Source organism: Muntiacus reevesi, chromosome 1, assembly GCF_963930625.1.
Source record: "Muntiacus reevesi chromosome 1, mMunRee1.1, whole genome shotgun sequence".
Classification (NCBI taxonomy): domain Eukaryota; kingdom Metazoa; phylum Chordata; class Mammalia; order Artiodactyla; family Cervidae; genus Muntiacus; species Muntiacus reevesi.
The window spans coordinates 140559953-140580959 of NC_089249.1; the positions used below are offsets into that span (position 1 = coordinate 140559953).

Genomic DNA, 21007 nt, shown 5'->3' on the forward strand with positions numbered 1-21007 from the left:
TTGGAAAACTCAGCAATGGCCACAGGACTGGAAAAGATCGATTTTCATTTCAATCCCAAAGAAAGGCAATGCCAAAAAATGTTCAAATTACCACATAATCGCACTAATTTCACATACTAGCAAGGTCATGCTCGAAATCATCCAAGTTAGGCTTCAATGGTACGTGAAACAAGAACTTCCAGATGTACAAGCTGGATTTAGAAAAGGCAGAGAGACCAGAGATCAAATTGCCAACATCCACTAGGTTATAGAAAAAGCAAGAGAATTCCAGAAAAAACATCTACTTCTGCTTCATTGACTACTCCAAAGCCTTTGAGTGTGTGGATCACAACAAACCATGGAAAATTCTTAAAGAAATGGGAATACCAGATCACCTTACCTGCTTCCTGTGAAACTTGTATGCAAGTCAAGAAGCAACTGTTAGAACTGGACATGGAACAGCAGACTGGTTCCAAATTGGGAAAGGAGTACGTCAAGGCTGTATACTGTCATTCTGCTTATTTAACTTATATGCAGAGTACATCATGCGAAATGCCAGGCTGGATGAAGCACAAGCTAGAATCAAGATTGATGGGGGAGATATCAATAACCTCAGATATGCAGATGACACCACCCTTATAGCAGAAAGTGAAGAGGAACTAAAGAGCCTCTTGATCAAAGTGAAAGAGGAGTGAAAAAACTGGCTTAAAATTCAACATTCAAAAAAATAAGATCATGGCATCTGGTCCCATCACTTCATGGCAAGTAGATGGGGAAACAATGGAAAAAGTGACAGATTATTTTCATGGGCTCCAAAATCACTGGAGATGGTGACTGCAGCCATGAAATTAAAAGTCACTTGCTCCTTGGAAGGAAAGCTATGACCAACCTAGACAGCATATGAAAAAGCACAGACATTACTTTGCTGACAAGGGTCTGTCTAGTCAAGGCTATGATTTTTCCAGTAGTCATGTGTGGATGTGAGAGTTGGACTATAAAGAAAGCTAAGTGCCAAAGAATTGATGCTTTTGAACTGTGGTGTTGGAGAAGATGCTTGAGAGTCCTTTGGACTGCAGGAGAGCAAACCAGTCAATCCTCAAGGAAATCAGTCCTTAATATTCATTGGAAGGACTAAAGCTGAAGCTCCAATATTTTGGTCACCTGATGTGAAGAGCTGACTCATTGGAAAAGACCCTGATGCTGGGAAAGACTGAAGTCAGGAGGAGAAGGGGACGACAGAGGATGAGATGGCATCACCCATTTGAAGGACAGGAGTCTGAGCAACCTCCAGGAGTTGGTGATGGACAGGGAATCCTGGTGTGCTGCAGTCCACGGGGTTGCAAAGTGCTGCAGACGAATGAGCAACTGAACTGAACAGAACCACTAGGCTACCAAGGAATTTCCAAAATTTGATGTTTCCATTTAAGGGTAATTCATGTCTTTGCTTAATTTTTTGGAATTGCCTATGTTTTCTATTTGAGTATGTATGGTACTCTCTCCCTTATATATTATGAAATCCCAAATGGCACGGTCATCTTTTCTGAATATTCCCATTATTCTTATATTACAGACTCATTTTCTCCATTGCTTTCTCTACTATCGGAGAGAGGACAGATGCCACCATATTTGTACAAACTTTTAACACAACGTTGAAAAAACTAAGATCATGATATCCAGTCCCATCAATTCATGGCAATAAATGGGGAAAAAATGGAGGCAGTGACAGACCTTATTTTGCTGGGCTCAAAAATCACTGTGGACAGTGACAGCAGCCATGAAATTAAAAGACACTTGCCCCTTGGAAGAAAAGCTATGACAAACCTAGACAATGAGTTAAAAAGCAGAGATATCACTTTACAGACAAAAGTCCATCTAGTCAAAGCTATGGTTTTTCCAGTAGTCAGGTGTGAGATGTACAGATGTGAGAGCTGAACAATTAAGAAGGCTGAGCACCAAAGAATTGAAACTTTTGAACTGTGGTGCTAAAGAAGACTCTTGAGAGTACCCTGGACTGCAAGGAGATCAACCCAGTCAATACTAAAGGAAATCCGCCCTGAACATTCATTGAAGAACTGTTGCTAAAGCTGAGGCTCCAATACTTGGTTATCTGATGTGAAGAGCCGACTCCTCAGAAAAGACCCTGATGCTGGGAAAGACTGAAGTCAGGAGGAGAAGGGGGTGAAAGAGGATGAGATGGTTGAATGGAATCACCGACTGGATGACATGAGTTTGAGCAAACTCTGGGAGATAGTGAAGGACAGGGAAGCCTGGCATGCTTGCAGTCCATGGGGTTGCAGAGTCACCCATGACTGAGTGACTTAAGAAAATTTTATTCTCATAGTTTTTTCACTCATCTGTCTCCTACCATCTAACTGTAAATGCCTCAAAAAGCTTATCATGATGCTTATCTTTTTGTCTTCAATACAACCTGCTGTCTAGACAGAGAATATGTTCAGTGGATGATGTTCAGAGGGGAATAATGAAGAAATGAGAACTGGTGAGATTTTGTGAGAAATTCTTCATTAAAATCTCTCATCACTACCAGAACTTGACACTGTGGCAATTTTGTAATCTTTGGTAGAAAAGCATCCTCCATTGCCTCCATAGTATAGTTCTTCCTGCCTTTACTTCTGATAATTACTGGACATCACTTCTACTGTTTCCTTCTATAATACACCTATTGTCCAATATCTGTATAGGCTGATCTAAAAAAATTTTTTCCACTCTGGGACTGTCATGTCCAAAGAAATATATAAGCACTAACTTACCTTAGTAAGTTCTATTTTCACACATACTACCTTATGCTAGCCATAGAGGAACAACTTAGGATAGAATATTTTTGTCAATGAATAGAAATGAAAAATGAGATACAAAGAGTTAAATGACTAACCTAAATTCACTTAAGTAGGAGTCTCTAATTTCTGACATAGGCTTTTCCTACAAGGGCCTTCCATTGCTTGAATATTGTAACCACCTAGGGAGCTGTAAAAACTACTCTCCCTGAGTCCTGCTCCCGAGACCCTACTGTAATTGGTCTGGGGTGCACCTTTTACATGGGAATTTTCACAAGCTCCTCTGGGGGATTCTAATGAGCGGTCGAGACTGAAACCACTGCACTGGAATTTGATGATACTGCTTCTTGCATCTAAATGTATTTTTGGAGATACCTGCCCTCATCGCTAGTTCAAAGGCTCAAGGAATGAAAGTATCCCAAGGTGAAAGCAAGCATTCCCACGATGCTTCAGGCTGTTTGGTCTGTCTTGCTGACAGCAAACAAATGCCAGGAAGCCTCCGCTCACTATCACAGGGTACACTAGTCTGAAGGAATTCTTTTCCTGTAACATAAACATTTCCTTATGGGGATCAGATTTTGTCATTAAGGTGCTGCTGCCCACAACCAGATGTATTGGTTTATTCTCTGCCAAACTTTTTATTTGCCATCCTATAGTGATGGACAGAGAACAGTGGATCATCAGTACATCTTCCCGTGATTAGCTATGATTATGAATAAACAATTGTAATTATTGAAAATATACCACACATACTTCAGAGTTTGAATTTAAATCTCAAGTTATATAGAAAGAACAATTTTATATCATATTATGAAGGCAATATAATAAAAAACAAAGAACAGTGAATGTGGAATCGGAGGATTTGGTTCAGGTCTTTGGGCCGCACTTACTGAGCACTCATTGTACACTAGGCATTGTTGGAGAGTTTCAGTGTTATGAGGCATGTTCTGTGATTATTCTCATCTTACAGATGAGAGAACTGGGACACAAAGAGGTTAAGAAACTTGCCCAAGGTCACACTTCTAGTAAATTGCAGGGTCTTCGCAATATACGTCCAGAATTTACACTGCTACCAATATGTCATATTCCATGTGTGATTTTAGGTAAATTACTTAGTTGCCCTTGATCTTGGTTTTCTCATGTGTTAAAGAGAGTAATAATAATGCCCAGCTCATTGGGTTCATATACAACACTGGATGACAGAAATTTGGTGTTCAGTAAATATTGGTTGATAAGTGAAAAAAGAATAATAATATTGAAATGATTAAAAAATACAGAATAAGAGGTACAAACAACTAAGCACAAGATAAACAAGCTACAAAAATATATTATACAACACAGGGAATTTAGCCAATAATTTATAATAACTATAAAGGGAATATAACCTTTAAAAATTGTGAATCACTATCCTTGTATGCTTGAAACTTACATAATATTGTACATCAACTATATCTCAATTTAAAAAAACCAATAGGGCATATACTTTGTAAACACTATTATACAGTTATTCTGTATCATACAAGAATAAACTTACTATTTGTGGCACAGATATATGCAATAGAGTTAAAACTCAAAATCATAACCACTCATCACTACTCATAAAATAAAAAGCTTTTTAAAATATGCACAAGAGTTTAATAATCTTTCCAGTGATAAAAATATAACTGTAAAAATGAAGTTAATAGAAGTTTCTTTTATTTCTGAGTAGTTGAAGGAGCATTCTATAATCTGAAAGCTTCATCTTTATTATTGCCAGGAAATTAAGCCATTAAAAAGATAGTATTGGATCTTATCCAGCTGAACTATCCAAAGACAAAATGGCCAGCAGAACATGTAAGGTTTACATTTAATTTTTTTTAATTAAGTGCTGGTTATTATTGAAGGAAAGCTTTTGAAACATTCTTATACAAATCTCTGTAGGAAAAAGAGGCAGAGTGATTGTGAAATCTTGCACCATGGGCTAGAATCAAAGTCTCAGAAATTCTTCTGGGCTAGAGGTAACCTTTACCAGCTATTGCCTTCACAAAAGGAATGAATTACATACTAGCTTAGTGACAGATGTAGAAACAAGAACCAAATTAATATTTTGGTGTCAAACTCTTTTGAAGAAATTTCAGCCAGTGATATTGCATTATTTCTTCCATTTTAAAGTTATTCTTTATTATAAGAAATCATTTCCAATTTTCTTTGATTGGGCATGTGCTTCTATTATTTCCTTAGCAGCCTGGAGTTTTCCAGAGCCTCTACATATTTACATGTTATCCCATAAAGCACCATCCTATAACAACCTGTTTGTTTTCTGGTTGAAGGAATTGGACACTGAACTGTTTCCTGAAGCAAGGCAACTGCCTCTCAACACGTCTGTTAAGGGTTATCATCTCCTGGAACCCATCTGAGCTCCTCAGGCCTCTTACATAACAAGTACTCAAGATGCATTTGCTGAATTGACTAAGAAGCAGTCAAGCAAAATCTTAGAAATGAAGTCAATGCTCATGTATTCTGGTACCAAAATCAATGAAACTCTTATATACTGATAGTGTTGCTAAAGACTATTTCTTAAAGAACCTTAAACAAATTATTTTTCTTAACCACTAATCCATGACTCAGTGAGGAAGATAAAGTGTAATTACAAAATAACTAATAACCAACATCCTGAGAGAGCAAGTAATTTCTAAGAAATTATTTGATCTCACATTTTTATATTTATTATGTTTAGTACTCCTTTTAGATGTTGAGTGCTAAGTTGCTTCAGTCATGTCCAACTCTTTGCAACCCCATGGAGCTGTAGCCTGCCAGGCTCCTCTATCCATAGGGTTCTCCAGGCAAGAATACTAGAGTGGGTTGCCATTTTCTCCTCCAGAGGATTTTCTCAACCCAGGGATTGAACCCAGACCTCTTATGTCTCCTGCATTGGCAGGCAGGTTCTTTACCATAGCGCCACCTGGGAGGTTCTTTTTGCTCTTATTACCAGATACGAATTTTTGGGGGGTGATATTTTATTCTCTTAAAACCAGACTATCACAAGGAAGAGATGAAACATAATGAGATCACAAATTAAGGCAGTGGTCACAGAGGTGGAGTAGAGGGAAAACATTTGTAATGTTGCAGGAGATAAAATCAATAAGGCTTAATGAGGGAAATAAAGAGGACTGGGAAATGTACATGATTCTGGCTCAGCAAGTAAATACAAGAATGGTGGTCTACTACTAATCAAGAGAAATAATAAGGGAGGGAGAAGAGGTGTGTGAGGGCAACATAATGAGTTCATTTTGGGACATCTTAGACATGAGGTTACCTTATTACACAGCTGGAAATATGTATTCAAAATTCAGAAGACAGTCTGGTTAGAGATGAGGTTTTAAGAATTATTGGCACGTGAGCTAATGAAAACCATAGTAATGGATGATGTCTTCCAGAGAGAGCTGGGCAGTGAAAACTGAATGAAGAAGTTATCGCTAAGGAAAGAGGCAGAGGAGCACTTGGAAAGGTAAGAGGAAAACCATGGAGTCATAAGGAGGGCATAGCCAACATGAGTTCAAGTAAGATAAGGACTCAAAAAAGTAATCACTGAATCTGAGAATTCAGAAGTCACTGATAACTTTAGAATGTACCATTTCAGTTGGATGGCTGGAGTAAAGTCACATTTCAGAAATGTGTGCATACTGGATAACCTACTTTGACACAAATCAGAAAATAGCACTCTAAAGATTAGATTAAAAGGGGCCGGAAAGTTTTCCAGCTCTCCCATTCCATCTTTTCAGCTCTTACTATATGATGGTAACAGATGATTTTTCACTAGACTGATATAATTGAGCAGCCCCAGGTTTTCTTACTGCTTTTCTACTTCATAATATCTCTGGCTTTGGGGATAATTGTGTTCAGAATTTAAAAGTTTCCTCCTGCTCTGAAGGCTTCCTTCTGGGGTGAGGGAGTAAAGTAAATCTCAGAGAACTGAGAACTTTATCTTTTATTCCTCCAACTGTCTATCTTTCCTTCTGGCTTTTGATCAGACTTTAGTCCAGGACTCTATACAAAAGGGACTAAATGAACAGTTATTGAATGATTAGTATATGGAGCCAACAAAGAAGCTTATCACCCTCAAATTCCAAATATGTGTCAATTAGTCTTTGAAGGCAAGACAAGCTAAGAATGTTCATAGATTAATATACCACCCCACTCCCCACAAAATAAGACAAGGCTAGATCACCTTACATGGAGTTCTGTAATATTCTGTGGCTTTTGATGTGGCTATTCCAGACCATGTCTTGTAGTAATCACTAAATGAGACTGATTTAATTGATCTGAAAATACAAAATAAAATCAGGCAGTGAGTAGCATGCAAACTTGCTTTTTAAAATTATTTTATCAGAGTGGACTCTTTCAGATATTTGGTTATAAGACATTAGTGTGTGTGTGTGTGTGCGTGTGCTAAGTCACTTCAATTGTGTCAACTCTGCAACGCTATGGACTGTAACCTGTCAGGCTCCTCTATCCATGGGATTCTCCAGGCTAGAATACTGGAGTGGGCTATCACACCCTCCTCCATGGAATCTTCCTTACCCAGGAACTGACCCGTGCCCTTTATGTCTCCTGTACCGGCAGGTAGGTTCTTCACCACTAGTGCCACCTGAGAAGCCCCCACAAACCATTAGGCTGATCTGCAAATTCTAGCATGGTTATTTCTAACAAACGAATCTAACATAATTTTCCACTAATACATGCAAATCACAAAAAAGATCTGCCCAAACCAGTTTTCAATAATAAGTATAAATGTGCATCCATGTGTATATTATGAAAAGAAAAAAATTAGGTTTAATATAACTGCCTTTTGTGACTAACAGTAAAAAGAACTTTAAATAAAGCATCACAGCTGTATATTTTCTCTTTCTACAACAACTTTCTTACATTTCTATGCCGAATTTTAGTAAAATCACCTTTATTTCTTTTTTATTATGAAGAGAAAAGAAACTCCAGAATTGAGATTAGTTTAATTTTTATACAGAAATCTGATCACTTCCAAAGAGGGAAAATAAACAACTCTTTTCTAATATTACTGCCAGCACATTTCCTTCCTCTGTGCTAATGTTACCAAATCCTAATGGAAGAGCAAAAACTGCTACAAAGCATTAAACAGGAATTATGAAACAGTCTCTTACTCTTAGATAACTGCATTTCTGATTTTTTTCCTACAAGCATTTTGAATGCAGGGATTCTCAATACTCTATAAACAAAACACTACTTTCAGATAATTTTTAGACATGTGAAATCATCAATTAACTGGCTTAAATGGGTGCTTAAACATCAAATGTAAAAGACCTTATGTCTGTTTTAAATTCCTAGCTCTGGAGGAAGAAGCAAATTTTCAGTTATAATAGGTTATTAGCATTAATTTTTATAGGTAAATCATAGGTGCTTAAATATTTGACTCAATTTTGAAAGTAATAGGGCAATACCTGAATGTGTTAATGCATTCATTTATTTAAATAATAATTACGGACATCTAAATTTCAAGGCTAACATTTTTCAAGTGTGCTATTGCATCTGTAATCACACTTAAGTAGAAACCTGAAACTTGGTGAAGATAAATTAATCACTACTACTATTGCTTCCAGAGCTACACTCAGTGCTTTATACTACTAAATGATATACTAAACTAACATTAATTTGCCAACAAAATGTTTCGGCATTTGGCAACGGAGGTAACAAAATGAAAGACTGCATTATATCTCTTGCATGAAAAAGCTTGTGATCAATCTGCTGTCACAGATCATTTAGCAGACAACAATGACCCAAGAGGAAGGAAACTGTCAACATACTGTCTACTGAAAAAAAATACACCATCTTTAGGCACAATCGTCTCCATTGTTTTTTGTCTGTTTCACGACGACCCATGACCCTCTCCCTTCCCAATGGTGTCCTGTTCAATTTCAAGCTGTTAGCCTTCAGGGGCTTTCTTTTCTTCCCCTAGAATAATTAAAAATATTACCCTAAAAGGTATAACTTTAGTATAGTGTGAATATACGAAACAGAATACCTTGAACACTTGGGAATATCTGTACCTTCAACTCTATAAACAATCCCTTAAAATAAGAGAACAATAATTATTTACTATTATTACTCAGATAAACTACTAATGGATAGATACAGCATAAAAACACCTGTGTTTATAGTTTCAACCAATAATAGGAATTTATTGGGTATTATTTTTGGCATTAAGAATACGAAAAAGTAGAAGACACTATTTTAAACTGAACATCAGGGTTTATTATCCTGTTGGGAAAATACGATATATACCTGAACTATTAAGTAGAATAGCTTTATATATTAACATAATAAATGGTCACATCATTTAACAGACATTTGGAGACTATGCTGAAAAATCTGCCTTTGGCAGTGGCAGTAAGGAAGAAAGTTAGAGGAGGGAGCTGTAACTTTTTTTTGAGCCACTTGGGAAAGCGTCACTTGGAAATAGACCTGGGACAAAGGAAGGAGGTATTTTAGGGAAACAGTATTAACAATAGCTTAGATGGCAAGGAGTACAGTGTGTTCATGCCTACATAGAGAGGATGCTGGGGGAAGAGGTGATTAGTAACAAGATAACTGACCAGAGGGAAAAGTTCCAATTTCAGAGGAACTGGCATTTAATTAAAAAATAGGTGAAATGAGGCAATGATAGGTCTTCAAATTTAGGCAGAGAATGGATTAGAGTTGATTCAGTAATCTTGATTTATTAGGTGATAGAGAGTAATCAGAAGTTCTCAAATAAGGCAAGTAAACTAAGAAACCAGTGTTTGAGCAAGAGTTTTCTCTAGCACTAGCATGCAGAGTAGATTATATGAGAGATTAAATGCAAGAGGACCAGTTAGGAAATAAATTCAGTAACTTAGGCAAGAGATCCTGAGAGCCAATACTAGGGTGGGAGCAAAGATTATGAAGGGGAGATGAATTTACGAGAATGCTAAAGAACTGACTGAATCAGCTGCCTGATAGAGTGTGAAAAGTAAAGGAATTTGAGGGTCACATATTCTCCTGAAACCCAGAAGGCCAGTTATTTTTGCTATTAATACAAAGTGTCTAGAGAAATTGAAGTAAAATATGAGTTTAATTTTAAACATGGGTTATAGGTGATGACCTCTAGGAGTGTGATTGAGAAATTGGAACTGGAAATAAGAGATTTAGGTCAAATCAACATAAAAGTTGATAGATGACAGCATTAGGGAAAACAAATTCCAAAAGAATAAGTGTTTAGAAAAGAAAGGGCAGAAACCAATTCATAGTTAAGGGGCAGGGGGCGGGGAGTGAAGGAAACCAAAAGGATCATTGAGTTCAGTTCAGTTGCTCAGTCGTGTCCGACTCTCTGCAACCCCATGAATCGCAGCACACAAGGCCTCCCTGGATCATTAAAGGAAGAGAATCACGGTAGCCCTGTTTCATGCAAGCAACACCCCAGCCATTGCCAAAGCCTAATGACTACATTCTTAAATATCTCTGGATAGGGAATGGAAAATGGTACAGCTTTTTTGTAAGACAGCATGGTGGCTTCTTACAAAACTAAAGATACTCTTACCACACAATGCAGCAATAACACTCCTTGGTATATACCCAAAGGGGCTGAAAACTTAAGTGCACACAGAATCTTATATGCAGATGTTTACAGCAGCTTTATTCATAATTGCCAAAAGGTAGAAGCAACCAAGATTCCATCAATGGGTGAATGGATAAGTTAAGTGGTATATATTCAGACAATGGAATATTATTCAGCACTAAAAAGAAATTAGCTAATAAGCCATGAGGACTTCTCTGATGGCTCACTGATAAAGAATCTGCTTGCCAATGTAGAAGATACTGGTTTGATCCCTGCGTCGGAAAAATCTCCTGGAGATGGAAGTGGCAATCCACTCCAGTATTCCTGCCTGGGAAATCCCATGGACAGAGGAGCCTGGCAGTCTACAGTCCATGGGGTCGAAAAAGAGTCAGACACAACTAGCAACTAAAACAATAACAACAAATAAATCATGAAGAGGCATGTAGTATCATGACTATGATTAGTTATGTAGTATCATGACTATGATTAGTCATGTAGTATCATGACTATGATTAGTCATGTAGTATCATGACTATGATTAGCTAACCCAATTAGCTGGCTTGGGTTAAAACACGGTGGCACCATTATTGATTAGCTATGTGACTCTGAACAAGTTACCTAACCTCTTCACGTTTTCAGAGACAGAATTTTCTCCAGTGGTGGTTGTGAGCATTCAATGAAAGCATGCATGAAGAGAGTCAAGGAGGGGTTCAGCACCCCTCAGCACCCAGTGTCAGCTGGTCTCCTCACTGCCTTGGATAAGTACCTCATCACTTTTCTCCTGCAAACTCCAAATAGCTTCCTAATTGCTGTTCTACCTTGTGCACGAGTTCTCAGTCACTTCAGTCATATCTGACTGCTCTGCTTTGGTCTCTCCCTATTCCAGGTTACCATGTCTCTGCTTGGAAGCCACAGTAGGTTATCTGCTTCTATGGCATGACATTGAAAAACTTTTACATAGAATTCGAGGCGTTTCATCATCTGGCCATTTCCAACCTTTTCTCCCATCATTCATCCTCACATCCAGAGGCTCCATCACATGGAACTGTTTCCTGATGATCCTAAGTGTACCACAATCTTACACATCCATATCTGTGCAAGCAGTTCTATTAGAGGCTCTTTTGCCCTCTGTGCCTGTCAAAGTCATACTCACTAAGATTCAGGTCCAATAAAACTAATACATACATGAAGGTTGTCACACTGGGTATTGTGGTGGCCTCCCCAAAAGCTGTTCCATTCTTCTCCCATTCCTTACATGCCTAGTGGTCTGATGTGGGGACTGGATCGTACCGCTGGCTCTAAATCAGGACCTCAGTGATAACTGGCATAGGGACAGGAATCTGACCTGAATAGCTCCAATAACAGTACAATTTATTCTAGTTTCCTAGTATGTCCTCGTCTCTGAGACTGTCGATCCTCTTTGTTCTTCTTCAAGACTGCAACCCTTTGCATTTCTAGGTCCATTTTAGACCACCTTATCAATTGCCAGGAAAAAAAATAAGGCTGTTGAGATTTTGACTGAGAGTGAATTGAATCTACAATTTGGGAAGAATTGATACTGTAATAATATTGAGTCTTTCCTAAGTAGTAAATATTGTATATCTCTATTCCTTTAGGTCTTGAAAAAAATCCTCCCATATATATTTTGTGATTTTCAGTATAAATGTCATACTCATCTTTTGTTACATTTTGATGCTGTTGTAATGGTATTTTTATTAAAGTTTCACTTTTATGTTTATTGCTCATATATAAAAATAGTTAATTTTTGAATATTCATCTTCGAGCTAAGATCCTTGCTAGATACACTTACTAATTTTCAAACTTTCAAGTTTGTATATTCTTTTGGATTTCAATATATATATAATTGTGTTATCTGTGAATACAAATGGTTTACTGTATTCTTTCCAAATTTTATAACTTTTGTTTTTCTTCCCTCATTGCACTGGCTAGGATTCCAGTACAATGTCAGATAGAAATGGTGATAATGTGGATATTTGCCTTGTTCCTAAACTCAGGAGAAAAGGATTAAACATTTCACATTTAAGTGTGAGGTTAACTATTAGATTTCTGCTCAATTCCATTCAGTCACTCAGTCATGTCCAACACTTTGTGACCCCATGGACTGCAGCATGCCAAACTTCCTTGTCCATCACCAACTCCTGGAGCTTACTCAAATTCATGTTGGTGATGCCATCCAACTACCTCACCCTCTGTCATGCCCTTCTCCTCCTGCCTTCAATCTTCAAAGTATCAGGGTCTTTTCCAATGAGTCAGTTCTTTGCATCAGGTGGCCAAAGTATTGAAGCTTCAGCTTCAGCATCAGTCCTTCCAATGAATATTCAGGACTGATTTCCTTTAGGATTAACTGGTTTGATTTCTGTAGATTCCCTTTATTGAAATAAGGAAATTCTCTTCTATTCCTAGTTTGGTGAGAAGTTTTATCATGAATGAGTATTAATGATTTCTTCTAGATTAACAGAGATAATTCTGTTTTTATTTTTCCTTTATTTGGTTAACTGAGTTACAAGCATTGATTTTCAAATTTTAAGCCAATCTGGATTTCCTGAAACAAAGCTCACTTAGTCATCATGTACTATCCCTTCTTTATATATCAGAGGGTTTAATTTGCTAATATTTTGGTTAGGATTTATACATTTCAGGTTTATGAGAATACTGACCTATAACTTTCCTTTCTTATAATGAATTCTGATTTTAGAATCAGAGTTTGGAAGTTTGGTAACATATTCACCGTCTCTATTTACTGGAAGAGTTTGTATGCCTTTTTAAAAAAGATTTTATTTGAAGTAACTTTAGATTTAGAAGAGTTGTAAAGTTAGTTGAATACCTTTAAAATTAGCTTTGTTAAAGTATAATTTACATTCAATAAAATGTATAAGTGTTGACTACAGATTGATGAGTTTTGATAAAAACATGCCCCTGAATAACCATAAGCCCAAACAAGTTACAGAATATTTTCACTCATCCTGAAAGTTCCCTACTGCCCCTTCCCAGTTAAGCTCCCCTGACACTTTGGGTTATCACTGATCCAGTCCCTATCACCATAGATGGGTTTTGCCTGTCCTAGACCTCATACAAATTGAACTCCACAGCATGTACTCTTTTATTACTCGGAGGTTTTTTCCCCAGCAACATAATGTCTGTATTACTTTTCCATGTTGTTGCACGTATCAACAATTTTAATGCTGAGAGTATTCAGTTTATAAATATAACACAATTTATTTATATATTCAACTGCTGAATATATAATATTGACTGTTGACAGATATTTTAGTTGTTTTCAGTTTGGGATATTACAAATAATCTCCTATGAACATTTGTGTACGTCTTTTGTGAATATATACTTTTATTTCTTTTAGGCAAATACTTAGGAGTGGGTAAGAGGGCAGGTGAACCTCTGACATGACAAGACACTGCTAAACTGTGTTCTGAACTGGCTGTGGGCAGTCAGTAGGCATAACCACACAGGAGCGCTACAGTACAATCACAGCTTCATCAATAACTGGGATTGTTAGTTTAAGCCAGTAGTGTGATCTTCCAATCTCTCCCATCTTAGTAAGTCACTGTGGTACCCATCCAGTTCAAACCACAATCTATTACTAATCCTTGATTCTACTTTCTCTCTTGCCCCAAATAAGTCAAGCTAAAGCCTTGAATCCAACCATTTCACCCACTTATCTCCCATTCCACATTTATGCCCTTAGCCCTAGCCCAAACCACACATCTTTCCCCGCAAATTCCTCACCTAGTTTATAAAGCCCTATCTACATCTCTTACTCCCTCCATACCCATCTCTTCTTCCCTCTTGCTGTGTTCCAGCTGCAGTGGCCTTCTTTCTGATCCTGTAACACATTTGTGTGCATGCTCAGTCCCGTCCAACTCTTGGCAACCCCATGGACTGTAGCCCGCCAGGCTCCTCTGTCCACAGGATTCTTTAGGCAAGAATCCTGGAATGGGTTGCCATTTCCTCCTCCAGGGGATCTTCCTGACCCAGAGATCAAACTGGTGTCTCCTGCACCTCCTGCATTGTCAGGTGGATTCTTTACCACTTGAGCCACCTAGGAAGCCCTCCACCACACCTTGCTCACATCCAATACTCAATTAGTCAATACTCTAGCTATTCCCTCTGCCTAGAATCTCACTGTACCTTTAAGACATTATTCTCTCCTCACTTTTCACTTTTCTTTCCCTTTCAAAGTCATGAATCTTGATTTTCCAAGAAAATACCAACTACGAGTTGATCTCAGCATGGTTCTTGAATCATTTCTGAATACAGTTCTAGTGAACTCTTTCTTCCAGGGTCCAGATTTTATAGTCCTGTGATGGGTGCTGGATCCTCACGGTGCTGTCTGATGAGGGACTCAGCGCCCCAGACAAAGAACCAAAGGGCCAAAGTTTCCTCCCTGTAACAGGGTTTCCCCTTCTTCCTGCTCCTGCCTGGGACAAATACCACCATGGCTACTGGCTGGGCTTCATATCTCAGTGTTGGGAGACAGATGAGGTCAGTGCTCTTGTTGTCATGTTCCAATGAACCATTTCGTCAGTTGTTCTGGGTCTTCTCGTCCTGAGCTTCTAACACTTCCAGGCACAGAGCCCCTTGGTATAACATTGTCTCACATTCTGGGGGAGAAGGCAATGGCACCCCACCCCAGGACTCTTGCCTGGAAAATCCCACGGACGGAGGAGCCTGGTGGGCACGACTGAGCGAATTCACTTTCACTTTTCACTTTCCTGCATTGTAGAAGGAAATGGCAGCCCACTCCAGTGTTCTTGCCTGGAGAATCCCAGGGACGGGGGAGCCTGGTAGGCTGTGGTCCATGGGGTCGCTATGAGTCGGGCACGACTGAGCGACTTCACTTTCACTTTTCACTTTCCTGCATTGGAGAAGGAAATGGTGGCCCACTCCAGTGTTCTTGCCTGGAGAATCCCAGGGACGGGGGAGCCTGGTGGGCTGCCGTCTATGGGGTCGCACAGAGTCGGACACGACTGAAGCGACTTAGCAGCAGCAGCAGCAGCAGCAGCACATTCTAGGACACAGTCCAGACCTGAGTGTTCCTTTTGATTTCAGTTTTGGGGGAACATTTTATACTGTTATTAATCCACTAAGAGGATCCTTGTTCTGGAGCATGTGCAGTATAAAACCAAGATAAAATAAGTATTATTTCAGCACTAGTAAGTTGACTATTTCTATGTAGAAATAGTCTGGCTGACTATTAAACTAAGGCTGATGCAAATGTTAGAGAACCTAACAGCTGCAGAACCCACACCTCCAAGCGTTCAAGGTCACACTGTCAGGTGGTCTCCCAAGTGCACGATGGCTTCAATCCTAACTCTCACCATTTCGCTCCAAGACTTATTCTTTTCCTAAACTGTTTGGATTTTTATGATCTTTAATGGTCAGGCTATAATGTAGACAATGGGCTTTTTTTTTCCTTTTCAGAAATAAAAAATAAGAGACCAGGCAACTAATATAGTTACATTCAATGCTAATTAAATAGTCTAGAAAGAACTCAAGATTTTCACATTCTTCCTCGAAAAAAAAAAATCATTTTTAAAAGGTATTGGAAGGGAAGATATATTTAAATGGAATAATTTTTCTAAGTCAAAAAATGAAAATACAATTATAGTATATTTAGTGTATAATACACTAAATACAATTTAGTGTATAAATTGGTATAGAACTGTAAATTTAGTGTATAGTAAATTTAGTGTATAGTACACTAAATACAATTTAGTGTATAAATTGGCATAGAACTGTATAAAGGAAAACTTACCTGTTAAGTTTATCTGGCTCTTTTGGCAACTCAGAACCATCATCTGTCGCTATAAAGAAAAATATGAAAAGATTCTGGTTTACTTAAGGAAGACTGAGTCTATGGCCCTATGTGCATTCTTTCCAAAGCCCAAGTAAGATAGTAAGAAAGGAATAAAAATAAGGTGTATGGAGAAGGAAATGGCAATCCACTTCAGTATTCTTGCCTGGAGTATACCCATGGGCAGAGGAGCCTGGTGGGCTACAGTCCATGAGGTCGAAAAAAAAAAATAAGGTGTAAAACCTCAAGAGCAAAAGTAAGATGGCAAGAAAAATGTTCAAGATAGAAAGCAGATGTCAAGTGGTAACTATCTTAACAGGTCATAGAAATTTGAAACCTAATGACATGATGAGAGAAGGCCAATAAAAAGCAAACAGATTTACACTTCAGAACTTGAGAAACAACTTAGGAATTGGAGGTACCAGATAACCCTGAAAGGTGAAATGTATAGCGTGGATACCAAAGACATAGCCTTCATCCTATGCAACCAGATGACCACTGCTGCCTAGGCAGGAGAGAAGATACCTTATTCTGGAGAGACTGAGCCAGAGAGATTCAGGGGACAGCAGAACAAGAGCGTGGTAAGGGACCGATGACAGATAATAAATCAAACAGATCATATTGAATAAGCAATATTCCTTACTTTCTCTCCTCGTCTAGCTCCTACAGTGTAAGTAGTTAACCTTTCTTTCTTCAGGCATATGACTGGAGGATTCATCTCAGAAGAAACAGTTAAACCTAGCTAATGGTAAGGTCAGATCCTCAGCGAATAATCCTATAATGAAACAAAACCATCAGCAAGTCTAGTCTGTGTCCAAAATTTCCAGTCTTTTCAATGAATGACTGTCATTCATCATTTTCATTCATCATTCAATGAATGATTTTCATACATTATACAGATGCACAGTTAAAGGTGGGTAGATAATTGAGTAAAGTCCTTATTTTGAATGATAACAACAAGAATAAACAGGAAGAAAATAGAAACGAGAAACATACTTTTCTGGACATTTTCCAGAATACAGAACAAAAAACAGAGAGAAGGATAATTGGAGAAAATAGATTTTTTAAAAAGGTTGTATAACAGATCAGTAGATCCGACATCCAAATCTTTGGAGATTTAGAAAAGAGGGCAGGGAAACTGGAGGGGAAGGGAATTATAAAAGAAATCAAATGAGAAAAAAGTCCAAAACTAAAGAATTAAGAGTTCGAGATTCAAACAGCCTATGAAATGCCCTACATGATGAATGAGGAGGAAAAAAAATGAAACTATATCAAGAAATACTTCAAGAAATTTCAGATCACTGGGAAGAAAGAGAAGATTTCAAAAGCTTCCACTGAAAATAAATCACATGTGGAGAAGCAGACATCTGCATGAAAGCGGATTTCTTAAGGGTAATACTGGAAACTAGTCTTTACAATTCTGAAAGAAAACTATTTTCAAACTAAAGTTTAACCAAATTATGAACAACATATGAGAGTGGAGTGAATACCTTTTTAGGCATGTGAAGTAATGAAAGATTTAGTGCTCCTGTACTAGAAAGCTCCTGGCAGAAGTGCTTCAACAAAATAAAGGAGCAAACCAACCGGGAGGAAAAGGAGAGCTCCCATTCAATAGGTGGCAGAACGGTCTCCCCAGGATTCCTGTGAGAGAACTGCCCTTTCAGAACTGGAAGAGGAGGATGAGTGAGCGCCTCAGCAAAGGCGTTTCCCAGGGAAGAAACCAAACTGAATACCAAAACTGTTCTTCGCGGTTTTGTCAGAAAGTTTGGGGGAAGAATAAATGGTAGATATTCTTCCAAAACACAAACCAAAATAAATCCAAAAAACAAAACCAAGGGAATAAAAATACAGGCCACTTGTCCAAGAAAAGAAAAGTCAGTCATGGCTCATCTGTGAAGAATATTTACTAAGTCATATCAATGTAAATGAATGATACTAGGAGAATGGGGGAGAGAAAATGTGAGTGGAAATGGCACCATAAAATTTCTATCTTTATCTTTCAGAAGAAGCCCATGAGTCATATCTAAACTGAAAATACTAGAATTTTAGTATGGAATACACTTAGAAATACAGTGGTAATTCCAAAAGAAACAGCTAAATGTGTTGAAAGCTGTTGGTACCTTGTGGGGGGTGGGGACAGCTTTTAGTTATGGATGGTGGGGCTCACAAGTCTGCTGTATTTCCTTAAAAACTGATTTGGATTATTTGTCCTTTAAAGCGATGAACAAATACTTCTTTAATAGAAAATAGATACTTAAGATTTTTAGTAAAACTGCTTTAAAACTTTACTTGACAGTTATTGAACTATCTGGTGCAATGAAGTACAAACAGGAAAAATGAGGTTTGTAACCTCAGCAAACAGATCCACATACACTATCCCTGCTAAAGTCACAATTTTTACATTTCCTGACATCTGTAGATAGCAGATCTATCTGTGATAATACTGTAATCATCAACAACAAAAAAATGGTTGAATGATGGTGCTAAAAGCTCATGTTCCTTAATTAGCAAGCTATACTACTGGACTAAATTTCTCCCTCCTGATATTCAGAAAGAATATTTTTCCAGAGGAAATAGAACTCTTATAGGAATACTCAACAACTAATATTCCCTTTGAAGAAAAAAAAAAACCTGAAATTCTGAGACATCATCTGCTTCAGCTGTAGAAACAAGTTTCTTTAAAACGTGTTCTATTGCAATGGGGACTTTAAAAAGAACAGTGAACCAACTGAGAACTTAAACTGAAGAAGAATCAAATGCTTATCACATCTTCCTCATTATAAGCAGAATGGGATATATTTGTGCAATCACCATGTGTTTTTTTTTTAAGTACTACATAATGTGAATTAGTAGTATAATCTCCCTAATATTTCTATAATTCTTCTCTATTCTCGTATTTTGACTGTCAGTAATTAAATTATAGTTTATTTAGATAAGAATCTGAAACTTAGTAGAATGACTCTTCTTTAATGAAAGCTAAAGGAATATGTCTAGCTAAGAGAAAAATTATTACCTTAGGTTTGGCTACTATTATTTATCTTTATATTCTTATACATTTTGTTTCAACCAAAGATTTTTTTTTAATTATATGAACTCTATATTTTGAATAGGGCTTCCCAGGTGGCTCAGTGGTAATCCACCTGCCAGTGCAGGAGACACAGAAGATGCCAGTTTGACTCCTGGGTTGGGAAGATCCCCTTCCCTGGAGGATCAAATGGCTACCCACTTCAGTATTCTTGCCTGGGAAATCCCATGAACAGAGAAGTCTAGTGGGTTACAGTCCACGGGGTCACATAGAATCGGACACAACTGAGTGACTGAGTATGCACTCATGCATGCTTTAGATATCAAAATAAACATGATAAACAAAAAATGACTTGACCATATTACCACACAGAAATAAAAATTCACTGGGACAAACTGAAAAAAAGATAAGATGCATGAGCTTACAGTAGTTCCCCATTATTGGCAGGGGATACGCTCCAAGCCCCCGAGTGGTGCTTAAAAACATGGACAGTATGAAACACTATATACATTATACTGTTTTGTTCCCTATACATACATACTCATGATGAAGTTTCATTTGTAACTTAGGCACAGTAAGAGGTTAACAAGAATAACTAATAATAAGAACAATTGTAACAACATACTGCAAGAAAAGTTATGTGAATATGGTCTCTTTCTCTCTCAAAATATCTTGGACAAAATGTCTTGTTTCCATCTTAACTAAGCACTTATGCTTTATGGCCATATCTTTTGCAGTTTGAGGTATGACAGCAAAATTAGCATGGACTTCTTTTCCCTTCTTCATAATTTCATGGATAGAAGATTTGTTCTTACTGTAAATCTTAGCAAGCTCAGATATGATATTTTTTCTTACTAAGTTGAGAACTTTCACTTAAAGGAAGCACTTTATGGCTTTTCTTGACATGTGTGAATGGCCAGCAGCACCACTCTTGTGCTTTGGGGTCATGATTAAGTAAGGGTCACTTGATCAGAAGTACTAAGATACCTCAGATATCAGACAGTTCATTTGATAACACAGATGGCTACTAAGTGACTTAACGGGTGAGAGATGCTGAACAAAGAGATGACTCACATGCTAGGCAGGATGAAGCTGGATGGCAAGAGATTTCATCATGCTACTCAGAATGATGCACAATTGAAAACTCATGAATCATTTATTTCTGGAATTTTCCATTTAATACTTTTAGATCGCAATGGACTACAGATGGCTAAAAATGGAAAGTGAAATGGTGGATGAGGGGGGACCACTATATATGAAATCCCTTTGTAACAAATTAGAAAGTCTCTAATTTACTCAGAATCTAGGAGGCAACACAGTTACTTTATACATTTTCTTCTTCCAGACCTCCAAGTTTTCATAAATAAATTGAAGTATAATTTGGGAGGCACTTGAAAAATCCCCTTGTCCAACTCCTGACACTGGGCAAAATATTCTTTGACAACATCCCTGAAAATTAAGTCATTAAGCTTTGCCAAATGAATGAAAGCTATGAAAGCATACCTTCGGTGATAGGGAGTTTACCATCTGTCAACACTGTCTTGCCCATTCGTAAGTGACTTGGTTAGAAAATCCTTCCTTGTGTTTGGCCGGCTGGGACCTGCTGGATGGACTTTCCCATGAGGGATGCTGCAAATGCAACATCTAGGAAGATTAGCTAATCCAACTGACTGTAACTCATTGCCCAAACTGGAATGAAGAGAGTGAAGGAAGTGGAGGGAGAGTGAACGGAGAACGCAACATAATTACCCCAGGACTGCTCCAGGTAGTCTGGTACGTGTGAGCACACAAACTC

At 37.9% G+C, this 21007-nt stretch overlaps 1 protein-coding gene across 2 annotated transcripts in view; it reads right to left on the reverse strand.

The window, feature by feature from the left end:
* The window catches only part of UBE2U (ubiquitin conjugating enzyme E2 U), a 64056-nt gene that overhangs the window by 21314 nt on the left and 21735 nt on the right, over positions 1–21007 (reverse strand). For both annotated transcript variants that reach the window (XM_065928634.1, XM_065928644.1), the window contains 2 exons: positions 16149–16197; positions 6984–7072 (listed from right to left, as the gene is read on the reverse strand). In XM_065928634.1, coding sequence (XP_065784706.1) covers positions 6984–7072; positions 16149–16197 — 138 coding nt within the window. The remainder of the gene's footprint in view (positions 1–6983; positions 7073–16148; positions 16198–21007) is intronic.